Source organism: Gracilinanus agilis, chromosome 3 (genome assembly GCF_016433145.1).
Source record: "Gracilinanus agilis isolate LMUSP501 chromosome 3, AgileGrace, whole genome shotgun sequence".
NCBI lineage: Eukaryota > Metazoa > Chordata > Mammalia > Didelphimorphia > Didelphidae > Gracilinanus > Gracilinanus agilis.
The window spans coordinates 509,843,932-509,864,159 of record NC_058132.1 but is presented as its reverse complement, the minus strand read 5'-3'; the positions used below and the strand labels follow the sequence as shown (position 1 = coordinate 509,864,159).

Here is a 20,228-nt window from a genome sequence, read left to right as displayed (position 1 = left end):
AACTCCAAAGAGACCAAAGGAAAAAAAAAAAAAGAAAAGGATCTATATATACAAAAATAAATGAGCAGCTCTTTTTGTGCTGTCAAAGAATTGGAAACTAAGAGTGAGTCTATCATTTGTGGACTGGTTGAACAAATTGTGGCATGTGAATGTAATGGAATACAATTGTATCCTAATAAATGGCCAAAGAGATGGTTTCAGAGAAACCTGAGAGGACTTATATGAATTGGTTCAGAGCAAAGTGAGTAGAACCAGAAGGATAATTTATACTATAATATATTTTTATATATTTTTTATTTTATATATGTTACATATAATTTATACTATAATCTATATGATATGTACTATAATATACATAAATTATATTATAATCATATTGAAAAAATTATTTTGGAAAGACTTAAGAATCAATACACAATCAATACTCTAGAACTGTGTTGGCAAATCTATGGCCAGAGCAGGATGCTCCCTTCCTCCTCTCCATGTGCCTGAGGACATTTCCCTCATCATCGGCCCCTCTGCCCAGCAACCCATTGGGAACACTTCCTCCCTCTCCCATCTGGGGTATGGGGGTGGTTCACATGCAGCGTGAGGGTGTGGTTTGGGCACTAGTTCTCTAAAAGCTTCACCATCACTGCTTTAGAAGATCCGTGTTAAAGAGTGTAGCCTGGGCAAGTCAATGAACCTTTGTTTGTCTCCATTTTCTCAATAGTACAATGGAGATAATCATAGCATCTATCTTGTAAAATAGTTGTGAGGATCAAATGAGCTAATATTTGTAAAGAGTTTACCAGAGTGCCTGGCATGTAGTAGGTGCTATGTAAATGCTTATTCTTTTCTCTTTCCTCCCTACTTTAATTTTTGAAAAATAGGAGATGTACTAAATATGGAGAGTGAAGATTGAATTGCTTGTCAACTCTGGGAGTGGGGAGGGAGGAAGGGAGGGAGATAATAAAGATCATATAACATTTGGAAACTTATGTGAAAATTTTTTATTAAAATACAACTTTTAAAAAATATGAAGAATGAGACATGCATTTCCTATGTCTAAATTTACAATCCTATAATTAAGCTAAATAATTCGCTTAATATCAACATAAAAGAATATTACCATATTATATATGCAATATATTGAATAATACATGCAGTATGTACAATATTCAACATATACAAAATATAAATTAACATATTACTAAGAATAAAAAATATTAAGACATTATTTATATTTTAAAAATAAATGTAATTTGTTAAGTGATAAGGAGAAAAAGGCAAAATTAAAACAGTTTATTCATCAACCATTACTATAAAAATCATAAGAGCATCAAAAGTTTATAAGTAAAAACAAAAAAAAGAGAAATTGAATAAAGGAAAGGTGGATAAGACGTTAAGATCATTATTTTGCTAAATGTCACTTTTATTAACATTTAAATAGTCCCTAATTATTTTTTAGATTAAGTTTACAATAAAAACTTCTTTTTTCAAACAAGTTCCACTCTTAAGTACCCAGAAATCAGAGTATAGTTTTATTTAGTTCAGATTACCAAGAAGAGCTAGGCTAAGGCATAGTGAAAACGACAAAGTCTGGTATTGGATAACGTCATTAGGCCTGGAAAAAATATGCTAAAGGCAAAATTAGGAATACAAGGTCAGTGAATCAATAGGTAAACAGAGAAAGCTTTTGTGCTGGTCAGTATATAGGGAGTACTCAAGGATAAGTGTTATTCATAAAAGCCTGAGAAGCTATTTGATAATATCTGTCCAGGGAGTAGAATCTTCTGAAACCTTTAACAATTGGTGTTATCTACAGAAGCTTTAGTTTTTCCTAAATAGGATAAATTCTCTTTGCCTGGCCAACAGCCTTCACTTTTTGTTTTATCTCTAACCAACCTGTGTTGGAGGTACAGTGTTCATGCTCTGTCAAGAAATAGAAAAATTGGCTTCCAAGTAAAAGGGCTTTCCTAATGCAATGAAGTCTATAGGAAACTCCTGTGTGCCAAGTTTCCATAATACCAACATTTTATTTAAAACACTGGACTGAATCATTTTACAAGCTTATATCCACTTGGCATCCCACCCAATGTCTATGACTAGCAAATCTCTACTCCTTATTCCCTTAATTTATGACTCAGAACCACTGCCTCCTCAGGGCAGAATCAGTTACCTCTTTTGGCAGTCATTCTTAACTAATTTGGTCCTGTTCTTCCCTTAATTTCTCCTAATCTTTACCTTCTTCTATTTACATTCTCCTGTGCCCTCTGAAACACTCATTCTACTATTAACAAACACAAGTCTTGATCTTTACCTTCTTTGTGCAATTAATGAAATCTGGCTTGCTCCTGAAGAAATCATATCCCTTGTAGCCCTTACCAAGGCTAGTTGGAAGGGAAGGAGAAGGAAAGGGAAAGAAGAAATGAAAAGGGAAGTGGAAGAAGGATGGTGAGAAGAAAGAGAAAAAAGGAATAGGAGGAAGAGAAAGAAAAAAGAAAAAGAGGTGGAGGAAGAAGAGAAGAAGAAGGAGGAGGAGGAGGAGAAAAGAAGAAGAAAATATCAGAAGCTCTTTTTATTTACTTCCCATCAACCTATTATAACCACTGCAATGTTTCAAGAAACATTTTCCTTGACAAATTCAATGACCTCTTCTCAACCATCATCCCCCTTGACCTTTTCCCAGAATTTAGCACTGTTCAGTAACCTTTCCTCTTTCTGACCCTGAAGGATGATTTTTCTCTAGGCTTTCCTTCTACCTCTTTGACCATTATTTTTCAAAGTGCTTTGCCACTTAATCTCTCAATAAAATCCAGATTTATCATCACTTATTATATATGATATAAACTAATGATTTAAAGGCACTAAATCAATCAGCTGTATCTTAATTCATGGCTTGTCTCCCTTACTGTTCTTACTCTCTATTTAACTTTGAGTAGGATTACCTTCCTGGTTACCAATACAAATGTATCCTATCTTATTTATGATCTTTGATTTATACAATCTGTACTTCAATTATGGAACAATTTCCTATTTGCAAAATCATATCATTTCCCCAAAATATATGCATTCTTATAAACACAGAATCTTTAAGATGAAAAAGAACTTAGAGAATCATATCCTCATTTTACAGATGAGGAAATTGAAGAACAGGAAAACTAAGTGATTGGACCAAAATCATGCAGCTAAACAATAATAGAGCAGAGCTTCAAATTCATGTCCTGTCAACTATTAGTTCAATGTTATTTCCTCTATGTATATCATTCCAGATCATAATGTCTAACCATTTATTGGAGAATCCTAATACACAAGGAAAGGGTACTTTATTCACACTGGTGAAAAGACCGTTGAATTGTAAAGCTCTTTAAGAAGGCTGTCCATACACAAAAACTAACAGTGCTTGAGCCTTTTGGAGGCAACATTACTTAGTGTGAAGTGTGCTAGATTTAAAGTTAAAGATCTGGTTTCAAATCCTGTCTCTGTCCCTTTGAACTTATATGACCACAGTTAAATGACTTCACATCTGTCAGCCTCTATTTGTTCTGACATTAAATGAGGAGATAAAACTAGATGGACAGACACTAATATCCTAGCTCTAACTCTATGATCTTATGAAATTATCAATCAGAAGGTTCAATCAAATTTGCTCTCTTACTGTTCCTCATACATGACATTCCATTTCCCATCTCCATGCCTTTATACTGTCTGTCTCTTATGTCTGAAAATTACTCCATCTCCTCCTGTTAGGATTCTTAATTTCCTTTCAATTTTACTTCAAGCATGACTCTCTAACATGAAGCCTTTCCTAATCCCCACTAAGCTGCTATTGCCTATCTACTCTATAATTACATATACATACACATATACTCTAAGAAGTATCTGAAGTCAAATTTGAACTCAGGACCTCCTGTGTCCAGGCTTGGCTCTCTATCTACTGAGCTACCTAACTGTCCCCCATATATACACATTTACATGTCATCTCTTCTAATAGAATATAAGCCCCTTCAAGGCAAGGACTTTTTTTGCTTTGATCTTTGTATCCTCAACACTTAGAATAGGGTATGGCATAAAGGCAGCACTTAATTAAATGATTGCAAATTGACTGATCAACTGAAAAGGTGCCAAGGCTCCAGTGTTTAGAGAAGTCTATGGCACTGCCATCAGGCATATAGCCAAGTGTTTGGCACATAAGAAATGGGTCAACTTAAACTACGTTCTCCATGCCAAATAACTCTTGCCACTAAGATTCCAATAGGAATTCCCTATAATAGTACTTTTCATACCGTGGTCAAGGAACCTCTGGGGATCCCTAAGACTCTTTCAGTGGATCAAGACCCTATTTTCATAATAAGACATTTTAGTTTCTAATATGGTAATTATAAAATTTACACAACTCACATAAACAAAAGCTTGGTCCCAGCAGGATTCAGATTTTAATTGAGTGCTGTCAATTAACATTTATCTAAAACTTAACTGAGATCTCAGGTAAACAAAAATGTTAATAAAAATATGACTAAAACCCCCATTTCTTCAGGCTATAAATGTTCCTCGTTCTTGAATATGTCATCTTTATGACATAGAATAAGTGGAGACTGCCACAATTCTACAATATTTTCATCTTGTGCTTTTTACACCTAAAAGCCCAGCCAAATACTGATTTTTTTTTTGCCAAGCCAAGGGGAATTTCCAAGAAAATCCCACCTTTTAAATTTATCATTTCAGATTTGAGGTGTTTGCGATGCTAAACAGAGCTACACTACAGATTTGGAAACTATCTCTGACTTGCTGGTTCCCTACTCTCAATGAGTCACATATGGATTCTGGTCAAGGTTTACAGTCTATAGACCTTGACTTTAGATTATATTCTTAACAACAGTGTTTAGAGACGTCAAAAAGGCTCTCACATCAATTGTTCTTGGCTATTCCTCATAATCTTAATCCTTTCCAAATCAGGAGCATACATTCCATTACATCACATGCCAAAGATCCCTTTTTAAGAATTTTCCCATTAAGTAAAGGATCACTTCCGGGCTTTATTTTTAGAAATTTCTATAACATAATATATTCCATCAGATATTTACAATATATCTTTTTTTCATCTTATTAATAGTTTTTCAGATTTGGCAAGACAGCACACTAGGTGTTCTGCCAACTGCATTGTGAAGACTATTTTGCCAACATATTTTGCCAAGAACTTTTGCCCATGCTTAAGCCCTTGGGTATTTTCAAGGAAATCAAATCTGTATGTTTCTAACTCATTTACACTCAACCTTACAACTCAGCCCTCTTTTACAAAAATGGTTAGATGTCCAAAAACAATTGTAAGCCTCAGTTCTTAGAAACAAAGTCCAATTTTGCCAGCTACCAATCAGTTCAACACCCACACTAAAAGGCTCAAGTTCTGCTTGTGACTATAAACAAACCATGTTCAAATACATGCTAAGCATAGAAAAACAATTCAATTTCTGAGTTGTATCACATGCTACAAGAGATCACATAGAGAGCACTACATGTAGAGGAGACTGAACCACCATTCGCATCCTTTGGAACCTGAGTTTTTCTAAATGGTGTCCCAATGTCCCAGAAATATTATTCATTTACTTGTTTTTTTTCTCTTTTTCTCTTACACTTTACTTAGGTCTCTTCACACCACCTCCCTTGACTGATATTCACAATTTAAGCCCCCTCAAAAGGGGATATTTTTTTTACATTACTATCATAATACAATGCTATCCTCATTGAAAAGTCTTAGAATCAATGGTACATGCTATAGAAATAGGAAGAAATACATTTTTCTTCACTGTTATTTTGAATACAATGTATTCCTTTATTCTTATTAAGTCTTAACTAGCTTTTCAAATTGTCTGCTTTGTATAATTCCCTTCAGGGCCCAAGGAAAAAGAGTTGGCTAATCATTTCTCAGCATAATAGCATTTCAGATTTTCAAAGGGGAAGGAGGAAATCACTCACCAATTTTTGTTATTAAAGTACTTTGCAACCAGAAGCTCATCCCTAACTCCTTTAAAGGGAAATGTTTTTCTTTTATGTTATTTATAGTTCATTTGGTAAAGGTAAATATTTGAACTGAGTCATTCTCCAATAATGTTAAAGGCAGCATCATATTAAACCATTTTGGGCAGTTAAATATCATGCTGTTAAGATACTATGTGAGATCCATGTTCTCATTAATGGTACTCCATTCAAAGAAGTGGATCACAATCCATTTGCACATTCTAATGCTTTGTGACCCTAGTAGGTGTCCTCCCATTAATTCTTTATTGGAAACCCATTCAACAAAACAGTAGAGGTCTAACTACATTTGTCTTGATATCATAAGAGTTCTCTCCCTAAATATAATATGAGCTCTTTGAAGGCACAGACTTCTTTATTTTTGTGTTTTTTTTATCCTTAGCATCTAACACAGTGCCCAGGCACATAGGTACTACTTAATAACTACTTGTAAATTGATTGTATTAGTGCCAATCAAACACACGGGCTGACCACTGGTTTCCTCTTTGTTCTTGCTACATGACTAGCCCAGCTCCTTTTCTAGTTATGAACTTTAGAGATACCAACAGTGTGACTTTTTTTGCCATAATTCCACTAAAAAAGGCAAATAAGGACTGGCAAAAAGGAACACATACTTCCAAATAAAAACCTATATGAATCCCTTATTAATTATTTCAGTGGGTCATAATATACATTTCATCAATATTTCATCAGTTTCAGCCAATTTTCATCCAATTTCATCAGTGCTTACAAATTTTCATCCTGTTTTCCTGGTATCTCTCTCCTGACTTTCAACCTAAAGTAAACTGTAAAGTCGGTTATCCATTAAAAGTTTACATAGTTGAAAAACACAATAATTTTTGGACATTTTCTATCATTGAGAATTTTGGAATCTGAAGTCTTAAGGCCATAAGGGTACACAATTTTCAATATTAGATCCAACTTGTGAATAACGAGATAGATAATGATGATCAGAGTACACTAGTATACCTAGCATTTATCGCTAACTCCATACATAAATGTACTTGTAAAAGAAACAACAATTAATCACCAGTAGGTCAAAACTTTCTATCTGTGGATATAATAAAGAAAATTTAAAATAATAATTTTGCCTCTCTTCTGAGGGATATTAATTATTCAATAATCTTCTTTTTGACTTCATATTTCTCTTTGACTCCTCTTACTTGAGCATTAGCAGCAAGGCAGTACAATGATTGAGAGCTGCGTCTGAAGTCAGGAAGATTCATCTTCCTGAGTCCAAATCTGGCCTCAAGCACTTACTAGCTCTATGACCCTGGGCAAGTCAATTAACCCTGTTTGCTCAGTTACTCATCTGTACAATGAGCTGAAGAAGGAAATGGGAAACTACTCCAGTATCTTTGCCAAGAAAACCCCAAGTGGCATCACAAAGAGTGGGATGCAACTGAAAAATGACCAAAGAACAACTGTCACTTGGGTGGTACCCTAGTTCAGGCCTTCATCTTTCCAGAAGCACTTAGAACATCCTTTTAACTAATTTTCCTGCTTCCATCCTCCCCCTGCTGAAAACAATTTCCAAGAAGTTAACAAAATCTTCTTCCTAAAGCATCATTTTACACTCTCTCCTACTTACTTTAGAATTATTCCTAACTTTTCCACCTAAAATTGAAGGCCTTCTATAAACTATATTCAATCAACCATTCTATTTTTTCATATTAGTTCCCTTTACATATTCTATATTCCAGCCATTATTATATTAACTATTTTGAAACAGTAATTATCATACTATTAATTCTTAGGAATATTAGATAGCACAGTGGAGAAAATGCTAGATTATTCAGAAGGTTTAGGTTCAAATATCAGCTCTGCTACTTAGTACCTGGCAAAATCATTTAACCTCTTTAGATTTCCTCCTCTGTAAAATAAAGAATTGGAATAGATGACCCTCTAAAGTTGGTTCCACTTAGAATTCAACAATTGCATCATCTGTAACTTACATTCCCTTCCCCAATCCCCTGCATTTTTACTAGCTGTTCCCCAGGTCTAGAATGTATTCCATTTTCTATTACAATCTTTATCTTCTTTCAAGGATTCCTCTTTCAAGTACTACCCTCCTCTGTGAAGCCTGCTCTCACCACCAATACCCTTACTATTCATTCCTTCCTCAAACCACCAGTAAATTATCTGTGGGCAAGGTCTATCCCCCAGGAGAAAAGAAGCTCTCTGAAGGGAGAGGCAGGTTCCTTTTCTTTTTATTTATAGGGGCAATCCAGCATAGTTCCTTTCAAAGAGCCTAATATTCACTGAATTTAATTTTAATATGACAGATACAATTTTATACTGAATTGAAGAATTTTCTCAATGAAGAGGGAATCATCTAAATTTAAAAGAGGTAAAAAAGAAATTACCCCTAAACTCTACATTTTTCAAACTTTACAAGAGGTGATCCCAATTGAAAGAGAAGAAAGACTTCTAAATCACCTATATTTTGATAGCATCATATTAAGATAAAATTATATCTTGAGAAGTATCGAGCTCACTGAAGGCAAGGACCTTGTCTTAATTGTTTGCATCTCCTTAAACTTTAACAAAAATCTATCTAATAGATTCTATTACAATGAAAGAAAGACATTTTTCTAAGTCTGCCATAAGTCTTTCTGATTTGATGGTAAAAAATCTGATTGTCTTGTCTCCTCCAGGACATGACATCACAGTAATATTTTAAAGTTGTTATATGGAAGTCCTGCAAAACATTTCACATTCATTTGCTTTTTTAGGGTTATTTCTATCATAGATGAGGTTCTTCTTATTTTCCATCCTGAAACATTCTGAAGCCACTGAATTCAAGACTAATCAAGTTGTGGATGATTTTCATATAGTATAGCACAGTGCTATGCACATCAGAGCTCAATAAATATTTGCCAAAAGAATTTCAACTTTTAAGCACTGTAGTAATCATACTATTTATAAACCAATCATGAGTTTTTCTCCTTATTAGGAACAGGGTGTACGTAAGAGAGGCAGGAAGATGTCTTTAAAAAGTCATAAGTATCCATTTTATTTGCATTACCTAAGAACATCATTTCCAATAATCAAATCTTAAAAAATCATGTGCATAAATGAATATGATGCTTTTCATTCCTCAGCTTCTATACTCAAATTCCTGGGCTAAGTGCAAAACTGTCTGGGCAAAGAGTCAACCAGCGAAAATGCTGGTTTTCATGAGCAGACAAATATCCATTTTACTATTATTTTAAATAATTTGTCTTTTACCATGTGAAAATTTTTACCAGAATGAAAAGTTTAAGGACAGCTGTAGCTGCCAGTAAACTCATGCATGTTAACCTTCCCAACAGACTCAAGTTTTATGTATCAGAGTTCCCATCCTTGATGGATATGGGCTGAAGCAAAAAAGTTTTTCTCCTCAATCTTAATCTTTAAAAACCAGAAATTTTTGAAAAAAAAATTGTTTTTACATGCAATTGTGTACAAAATAAAATATTTTTAAATGGAAAATTTTGGATTAATCCTCCAAAATACAAGATCTATATATGAGTCCAGAAGCCTATTGAGATCTGAAGTAATGCCTAAAGGAACTCTACTAACAAGGTTTTACCAAGAAGAAATCTTTCCTGATTTACTCTAATGAATAGATTAGGACTATCTGGAAATGGACTATTGACTACCCCAAAAGTTCAGCTAAATAATTTTAAATACTAAGAAAAAATTATCTTAAGGAGTTAAAATATTTCCCTGAGATCTCATTTATACTATTCAAATCAAAGCTATACTATCTGTGAACTAGCTTAACCCTCTGCTTAATTCTCTCAAATTCCCTATTAATTAGTCAAACTAACTAATGAACCTCCCAAATATAATCATGGTTCATCTAAACATGAGCCAAAGGTAGCTGGGTGGCACAGTGGATAGAGTACAGAGACCTGAAGTCATAAAAAGCTTCTCTTCCTGAGTTCCAATCTGGCCTCAGACACTTCCTAGCTATGTGGCCCTGGCCAAGTCACTTAACCAATTTCTCCTCTGTCAAATAAGCTGGAGAAGGAAATGGCAAATCACTCCAGTAACTCTGCCAAGAAAATTCCAAATGGGGTCACAAAGAGTTGGACACAACTAAAAACAACTGAACAAAATAATACCAGCTATCTATAAAAACCTGTATATGCTCTCTGTTTTTTCTTTCTAGGATCCCTTTTTGTCCCATCATATATGAACTTTAAGGGTTACACTCACCAAAATATATATAAAAGATAAATATGTATGGATGTATCTATCTCTGTATTATCTATCTCTATCATCTCTCTGTCATCTATCATCTCTCTATCATCTCTCATCCCTCTATCATCTAACTATGTATCATCTATCTATGTATCATCTCTCTATCCATCATCTATCTAGCTAATATCTATCTGTGCATCATCTATCTATTGATCCATCTATGCATTGTCGATTTATCTATCATTTATCTGTCATCTCTATCTATCTATTGCCTATCTATATATGCCTACTGCATTCCTATAAGATAATGTAGGTATACAGTTTCAGTTCCAATCACAATTGAAGCTGCCATATCACATTGCTGTGAAAGGTTATCAAAAATGAATCTGCCCCAGACATTGCACTATTATAGGGTGGCAGATTTTTTTCCTAATAGCCCATTTCTCTGCTTTGACAGGTTTTCTCTTAAACAATAAGCACAAGATATTTCCTGAGGATTACTGACCAAGAGAAAGGAATCACTTTAAAATGACTATTTCCAGCTCAGGAAACGTGGTCCTTAGGGGTTGTTTTTACCCTGGCAAACTAAAAAACAAAAAAAATCAAACCCCCAAAATTATGACGCTAAATAAACAACTGGATGATTTTGTTTGGTAAGTAACATTATCATTTCTGCTATCAGTTGGCATTTCAATTTCATTGTGTGTTTAGTGTTGTTGTGTTCAACGAAGCCTCCCACAACTAACCCTTTTTAATAAAAATCCCCCTTGTCTAAAAACCAAATAAAAAACTCTCTCACAATCTCAAAGATAGACCTAAATGGGATCTTAGAGCTTATCTAGTCTAAGATGGCACACTCCCTGACTCCCTTGTATTCAGAGATGAGAAAACTATGTCCCAGTAGTAAATCAGTGTTACAATGAGATCTAGAGATGTGGTCACCCAAATTCTTCTTCATATCAATTTTTTAAAAAAGGAACTTCTGCCTCCTCCTCAGCTTCTCCCTCAATATTTAGCATTATTAAGGGCAAAGAATTCTCACTAGTGCTCTGTCACAAAGGTTCATATAGTGTGGGGAAGGGCAGCAAAAGGTGCAATGCATCTGGATTCAAAGAATCTAAATTCCAGTCTTAACTCTACTACCTACTATCTGTCAATCTTGTAAAAGTCTATCAGTCAACAAACATTAACGTTTACTGTGTGTCAGATACTGCCTTGAGGGCAAAAACATGCCATGCACCAAGCGTTTACTTCCAAATAGGGGGAGACAACATGTAAATAAATACATATACATGTTATATACAAATATAACATGTAAATAAATACATATATACAAGTTATATACAAAGTAGGTCTAAAGTAATCTCATAGGGAAGACATGGCAGTGACAAAGGAGATCTTGGACAAATCACAAGCTATTTTTTACCTATTAGAAAAGGAGAGAGTTGATGGCTTCTTACCGTCCTTTCTAGCTCTAAATCTATTAAATATCAGCTTTTGGCAGGTGCAGGTGGTGTAGCAGTTAGAGCATTAAGCCCAGGATCAGAAAGATAGGAGTTCAAATCCAGCTTCAGATACTAGTTGTTTGACCCTAAGCAAGTCACTTAACCTGATAGCTTCAGTTTCCTCATTTGTAAAATGGGGATCAGTACCTACCTCCTAGAGTTGTTGCCTCAAATGAAATAATTAGTATAAAGTGATTAGCATTAACCATCACTATTATTATTCATCTCATAGACATAGGTTGAATGAAGATAGTAACTGCTTTGCATTTATTGAGTCAATTATAATTCTAGTTGTTGGAATAGCATTTTTATCGACACCTCCCTTTTTCTGATATCCTCATCCCTTTCTCAGTTTCCTCATCTGTACAATGAGTTAGAAAGTATTCTGGCTTAGAATTTTTCCAGTCCAGTCTAATTCCAATGCAATAACAAAGTATTCTGACAAGCATCACTAGAATTCAGCCTCTTTATCTACAAAGGTATTGTTTTCACAGGATTGGGGCTGTTTTTTCTGCTTTAATCAAATCTCCTAAAAGTCTTTCAGTCAACAAGCATTTATACTTACTGTCTATATGTCAGATGTTATGTTAAGGGTTGGGAATACAAATGGCAAAAACATGTATCCTGCACAAAAAGCTGACTTCTTAGTAGGAGAGACAATAAATAAATAAATACATATATAGAAGGTATATGCAAAGTAGAACTAAGGTGATCTCATGGGGAAGACATAAAGGTGAGAAAAGAGAACAAGAAAAGTCTCTTGTAGAAGTTGGGATTTGAGGTTGGTCTTGAAGGAAGGCAGGAAGCTAAGACGTGGAAATGAGAATAGACAGCATTTCAAGGCATGGTAGAAAGGAACAGGGAGGGACAGCTAGGTGGCTCACTGGATAGAGAGTCAGGTCTGGAAATGGGAGTTCCTGGTTTCAAATCTGGCCTCAGACATTTCCTAACTCTGTAACCCTGGGCAAGTCACTTGATCCCAACTGCCTAGCCCTTCCCACACTTTTGCCTTGGAACCAATGCTTAATATCAATTTGAAAATGAAAAGCAAAGGTTTTAAAAAACAAAAATTAATTTAAAATTTAAATTAAAAAAAGAAAGGCATAGGGAGATAGAGTCTAATAGATGAGGAATTGCAAGTAAGCCAATGTTCCTAAATCGAAGAGTGGATGGAAGGGAAGAAAGTGTAATGAATCTAGAAAGGTAGGAGGGAGCCAGAGTGGAAAGGGCGCTAAATGCCACACCAAGAATTTCACATTTGATCCTGGATATCAGATATGATTCTGAGTCTGCTGTAGACATGATAACATGTAAAAAATAACTTTGCCAGATAGATGTTCTTGTGCCATATGGAAATAGTATTGTTGCCCCTGATTTCACAAGCCTGGCATCATCCCTTCTTTCTGGAAGAGCTTAGCTATCAAGTCATCTTATGAGAGATCTCCCTCTTTCAATTATCTGGCAGAAATGAGAAAAGAAATGGCAAAAGAGCAATCATATTTCTCTCCTATACATATATAACTTGCTTATACATGTATATCACTTTTTGTATATATGTCTTCCTGATTAGATTGATTAGCTTATAGGAATTATTAGATTATAGATTATATTAGATTATAATTAAATTAGATTATAAGGTTTTAGATTAGAAGAGATCTGAAGGCAAGGAATGTCTTTTCCCTCTATTTGTTTCCCCAGGGCTAAGTATAGTGTCTGGCACTTAATTGTTGCTGTTGTTCAGTCATTTCTGACTTTTCGTGATGCTTTGGACCATAGCACACCAACACTGTCCATGGAGTTTTCTTGGAAAGATACTGGGATGATTTGTCATTTCCTTCTCTAATGGATTAAGGCAAACAGAGGTTAAGTGGCTTGTGCAAGGTCACACAGTCCTAATTCTAGGCATGCACACTATCCGCTGAGCCACCCAGCTGCCTCCTGGCACATAGTAGGCACTCAAAAGCTACTGACTGTTTGACAGTACTGAAGCTGAATTGTATGTTATCAGTGTCCACTATGTCCCAGAACTGTGTTCAGTCTCTGTGTATGTTTGTGTGTATGTGTATGTTAGAAGACAAGTCTGCCTTTCTCAAGCAGCTATATACAGGTTTAAATGCCTGCATCCTATAAAGCGATAACATTCTTCTTCTGTGTGAGTACATAAAAATGAACTGCCTAAAATTGTGTGTGGAAATAAGTTTGGAATGCTTCAAATAACAATTGGCAAATACCGATTTGTGTGCTTAAACAACAAATGAATAAGCTTATTTTCTACAGCAAAAGTTCTGGTAATGTAATTAAGTCTATTTTCATGAAATGTGCAACCACAGAGAAATTGTGTCCAAAAATTTACTTCTGAACTGGCCCATGTTCATGTAATTCAACAGAGCTTAGGAAGAGAGGGGTATACAGACATCTCTTCCAAATGTTAATGCATCAGGGACTCTGAAAAAGGAGCAGCTGAAATCAATTTTCATCTTTCTCAGTTCAGAGCAAGGATTTCTGTGATCATCTGACTGAAGGGAAAATTTCCCAGGCTACATACAAACATCACATTAGTAATCAACCAAAATAATTCCAAAGTTGTAACTTCTCCCTCATCCTCCTCCTGTCCCACCCCACCCCCGAAGATGAAAAAGGCAGGATATGTCAAATGGCACTCAGATTCCTCATTTCAAAAGAGCAGTGATCTCTTACCTTACCACAAGTCTCAGAATATTTAATAAACATTGTGCATGTAGTACTATTATTTTGTGCATTCTCAAAATTAAACCCAGCAAAATTTCACCATCATATTCCCACACCAAGGAATAAACTATTTATATAAAGACTTCAGGGTTGTATATGTTTCCCAACTTGTGTTTAGTCTATAATAAAATACCTATTCTAAATACTAAAGTCTAAGGGGAAAGCACCTTTACTTAAAATGATAACTACTGGTAACTTCTCCCCATGCAGAATCACACAACATAATGTGGCGACAGAAAGCATCCCGTCACAAAAAGCCGTCTTCATAAACCTCATGAAACGACCTGAGTCAATGGTAGCCAAGTTGTTTTCTGACATGTTCAATGCAGGAGGCTGGAACAAATCAATCCAACAAGTAATTACTGAAAACTGGATATGTGACAAAATACAAAAGAAGCATAGGGCTGAGCTCTGCCTCTGAGAAGCTTACCATTTACCTAGAAAGATAGGAGAATAAATATGAAACAAAGTGGAGAACAATGGCCAACACAAAATGGTGTCACCACCTCTGAACACAATACTGGATTTAGAGAAAGAAAGATTAGTATAGGCTCAAGGTTTGGTGGAATGTGTGTGTCTTGAAGCTTGAGCTTAAGTGATAAGTAGAATTAAATACATTGGGAGGGGGAGAGGGAAGATACCCAAGGCATGGGAAACAGCATGAACAAAAACAAGGACACAGCAAGTAGTGTAGGACATATGAGGGGCAATGGGCAGCGCTATCTCACTGGAGAGAGGATTCAGGGTGGGAACAGTCAAAACTAAGATTGGATAGCTAGGATGGACACTGTTACTGGGGCCATAACTGTCGCCGTCAAATCAAAATGCTCAATATTGAAGGTCTTAATAAATCAAAGATAATTTGTGTGGACTATAGACAGTAGTCCATGTAGTGCAAATAGGGTGCATGTCAGGGTCAATTGAACTTCCTCAAGATTCCAAACCCTTCTCAACTGTCAAAAACTCTGCAGTAAGGCTTTGCAGGGCTGACATGCACCCTATTTGCACTACATCCATCAGGTACTAGACACTCTAGTGTATTCTTTGATATAGGAATGGGTCCTTGAGCTCATATAGTTAAAAGAAAAAAAGCAAACTAACTCCTTTGATTCCATAAGTGAGCCTTAATTATGATGTAACTTCTGAGGGATTCTACTACAAAAACTTCTTTCAGGTATCGTTAGGATAATAATCATGAAAACTGATCTTCTTATTGGAGTTGACATATACCCATTCATTCCCTTCACCTTTCAAAAATAGGGAAGGGATATTTTATAAAAGGGTAGCATGTTAGTAGTATGCAGGAAACAGAGAAGAAGTTCAAAACAAGGATGCTGTTGTAATCTATGCAAGAATCTAGGGAAATAGGAGGGGAGGAAAAAGAGAAAGAAGAACATGGAAGATGGAATGAACATGGGACCTGACAACACTGTGGTTATGATGGATCAGGGGAATATCAAAGATCACTCTAAGGTCTGTAATCTGAAAGTCTAAAAGAATAATAGAGCAATTGACAAAAATGAGATAGTTGGAAAGATGAATAAGTTTTAGGAGGTAAACTCAGTTGTGGATATGTTTGGTATGAGGTGATGACTGATGTTCTGTAAGCTTTTCAATACTTAAATTGGAATACTGATTAGCGATCAAAGTTAGGAATAGAGTCATCTGCTCCTTAAAGGTGGATTGTTTTGGGAGCAGCTAGGTAGTTCAGTGGATAGAAAGCCAGGTCTGGAGGCAGGAGATCCTGGGTTCAAATCTGACCTCAGACACTTCCAAACTATGTGACTCTGGACAAGTCACTTAAACCCAACTGCCTACCCATTACCACTCTCCTGCCTTGGAATCAATACTTAGCTATTGATTCTAAGACAGAAAGCAAAGGTTAAAAAAAACCAAAAGAGTAGATTGTTTTATTTTCTTTATATAAACAGTGCCTAGCACCATTTCCAACATATGATAGACACTTAACAAATGTCTATAAGTGGAATCAAATTGAATTGATAGTTAAAACCATTAGAGGAGATCTTTAGTAGAAGGGAACATAAAAGATCCAAGAACTAAATCTTGGAAGAATGTCTACATTTGAGAGGGAGGGGGCGGGAAGAAGAATGAGCATTCAGAGATCTAGAAGGAAAAAAGCCAGAAACCTGAGCAGTAGAAATATGGCTAGAAACTGAGAAATGGACTGTAACTTTAAAAATAAAGCTACTTAAAAAGCCGCATTTATAATGGAAACATTGTCTTTATTCTACATCTCTTTAAACCGTCATGTATAAAACAACATGAAATTGGGCCTATTGTGCTATGTCAATCATTTTAATCCCACTATAAGAAGAAGAATACTGTTACAGTGTCATTAACTTTTAGGAATTTCTATTGTTGCTATGGCCTCCCCTATCACATCAATTTTAAAAGTTCAGACCTTTGTTAAAGGACATGCATTTTAATGAAGGCATGCCTCATTTCATGAAGTCCTGGAGCCATTTCTGGCATACCTATAGCAGAGAAAAACTTGATGCTCTATCAAGTGTAGGCAGTTCTTTACCCAAACATTATTGGGCTAAGTAAAGTTCACATAAGGAAAAAGAGAGACTTCTTTACTCCATTAATCAGTTTTAAAGATGTGGTGGTCGCATAAAAAAAAGTGACAGAGTAACCTATAGAGTTGGGAATGCTTGATCCAGTGGAAAGGGAAAGGAAGAGAAGAATGAACATTTATTAATTGCCTACTATATCTCAGGCATTGTGCTCATTTAAGAGTCAAAGGACCTGAGTTCAAATCCTGTCTGCCATTTATTATCTGTGTGACCTTGGTCATATTATTTAACATCTCTGACCCTGACATTCCTCATCTATCAAATAAAGACTATATGGCCTCTAATTGTCTTTTCTAACATAAAATCTATGATCTTATTAATATTAATGAAAAAAGTACAGCCATCCATGGCAGGCTGTTGGGAAACTGGAAAGAATTTATAAAGTAGCTAAATGATTTATTTCTTCTGTCTTAATAGTGAGGTGTTTCCAAAAAGATGGATGCCAGATTTTTTGAGTGGATTTTGGTGCTTATTTTTTAATTATTTGATGACTCATATTTCACTTCTTTAATAAGATAATTTGAGGATGCCACTAAGAAATGATAAAATAAATCCCATCATCATGGTCATACTGTGCGCATGAAGACAAACTATTTCTTAAAGTGACTTATCTATAGAGTATCACATGTGGCTACAATCTAAGCTCCTGCTCATCACTAGCCTTTCACTAAATATCTTAACCTGTTATGACTAACATTACTACCTCCAAGAAGGTTGCTGGCAGTTTTGTTAATGAATAATTTCCAGCTGTGTGAGTTCCCTTCATGTCCTTGTCCAAAAGGAAGCTAAGTTTTCTAGGTTAGCTCTTATGTGGAGGTAGCCATCCATGATGTAAACTTTCCCATCATTTTCTAAAACATGCCCACATGCCTGCAGAAGCAATGAAAATATAAAGGTTTAGGGTCCTTGTTTATGAACTATGTGTTCTTAGATACTAGATATACTATAAATGCATATCATTTCCCATTGAAGTGGGGATTCCAAAAAGGGACTTTAAAGGCAATGTAGTCCAATTCTCTTTTTCTACAGATAAGGAAACTGAGGCTTAGAAAAGGTAAGTGGTTTGCCAATTGTTACAAAGAAAGCATCAGTGGCAGGATTTGAACCCAGGTTTTCTTGACTCTAAATCTAGCACTCTGGCCACTATGCCAGATTTGCCTTTATGCTTTTCAGTGATCCTGGCCCAATACCAGTCAAGAAAGCAGCACTATGATTTTGAGGTGCAACTTCTCCATTTGTTCATTGAGGCCATTTTTTGGCTGCTGGACAGAATTCATCCTTGTTCAGTTGGGATAAATCTGAAAAGAAAAAAAGAATACCTACCTTCTCAGTAGAATCCAAAAATATCTCCTATAGCAACTGGTACATGTACCTGTATAAAAATCTAGACTCTTTTCTTTGAATATGAGCTCAAATTCTTCAGATTTCATGAATGGTAAGCTAATGATTAGAGAAGATTCCACTATTTCTGGGCAAATAAATCCAAGCTGAGAAAAAGTCATGGCCACACCCCTGGCCCTGAGATACTTGCTGGGAAGTTACCAAAGCAGCAGTACCAGAGGATACCTGTTACTAGTAACAGAATCCATGGTAGAACTAGAACAAGTTATTCAGATCAACATAAATTAATTAAACCACTGACATTTCAGATTAACGATAGTGCTGAATATTATAAGCATGAAGCTTTCAGAGCAAATGTTGAGCTTCTTTGTACAGTTGAGTACTATAGGTCTTCTATCTCTAAGGTAACTTCAAAAAGAAAAGAAATCAGAAGAAAAATTTAAAATATTAATGTAGGCATTTTGGGTGCAAACAATTTTATGTCATTTGCTAAATAAGAGGGAAAATCTTAATGTGAAAAACTAAAAGGTCCCTTCTAATTCTAAATCAATGACCCTATGAATTTTTTATTATAATAATATATTTAGTTTGATACAATGCTATGAAGAAGGCCCAGCAGTATTTATTGTCCCCATTCTGAAAAGTAATAAAATTGAGGCTAAGAGCATAAATGACTTTCTCAAGGTCACCCAATTAATAAATAGCTCAAAAAGCCTGAATTGGAATCTAGCTCCTCATACTACTATTCTAATTGTGATTGAGGCTGAGCTGATGTCAAATTATTTGTCATTGACTTAAGTATATTCATATGCTCTAGCTTTGTCCCATAGCCCCATTGAATCAGGGAATATTTGGAACTTGGCACTTTGATATCCAATGAAAACAGTCAAATGTAGATACTTAAAAATCATAAAAATGAGACTGTTAACTTGATTTTAATAAATATCAACATGAGTGCCCATAAATGGGAACTTCTTTTATTCAGTAAAGAGAAATTTAGAGGATCCCATCTTATGTCAGGGACTAGGAACTAGGGATACAAAGCTAAACCTTTCAAATGCCACATACAATTTCAAAAGGTCCTGGGCTTCTAAAAATATGTCAGTCAAAATTAACTCAGGTCTGTTCACATGAACAATGAGAATATCAATAATAGTAAATAATTAGTAGTACGTTTCCAAGTAGAGGAGCCTTCTCTGACTTGCCTAATATAAAGGCAATCTTTGCAATGTAGGAAATCTTTGGGACAACATTCTTGAGTCAGAACTGAAATCAACAGATGATCATTATCCAAAGGAAAAGGTACCTCTTTCTGCCTCCTTAAAATTCAAGCATTTGAGCCCCAACACCAAAAAAGCATCTAAGTACCTGATTGAAACTGATACTGGACTAGACATTGGACTGGGAAAACCAATCTAAATGCTCAGAAAGCTAATGACTTGGCATGATTATTATTAGCCCCTTCAACATCCAGTGTTGTAGCATCCGAGAACTCTCAAATGCTGAAAAATATTTCAATACTTCTATTTTAATTTGGGAAATGATATTTAATTACAAAAAATGACTGCATAGAATTAACTGGCATACATGGACATTGACTTTAGCTTAAGAAGATAAGTAACAACAAAGCCCTTGGATGAATGGCATGAAGGAAAAAGATACTGTGGAAGACAAAGGATATCTGACAGCTAGTAAAACTATTTCTAAAGTAAATGAAAAATATTTAAAACATGTTTATTACTGCACATCTTAAAGGGGTTCTTTATTTAGCTTAGGATATTTGCAAATGGCTAAAGTTTTTATTTTGTTTGGGGGAAAAAAAGAACGGGAT

General features: G+C 35.3%; 1 protein-coding gene across 2 annotated transcripts in view; it reads right to left on the bottom strand.

The window, feature by feature from the left end:
* COL4A1 (collagen type IV alpha 1 chain) overlaps positions 1–20,228 on the bottom strand; it is a 207,023-nt gene that overhangs the window by 185,556 nt on the left and 1,239 nt on the right. The window contains exon 2 of one of the 2 annotated variants that reach the window (XM_044670532.1): positions 11,072–11,074. The exons of the other annotated variant lie outside the window; for it this stretch is intronic. Within the exon in view, the coding sequence (XP_044526467.1) occupies positions 11,072–11,074 (3 nt within the window). The remainder of the gene's footprint in view (positions 1–11,071; positions 11,075–20,228) is intronic. 2 annotated transcript variants of the gene reach the window in all.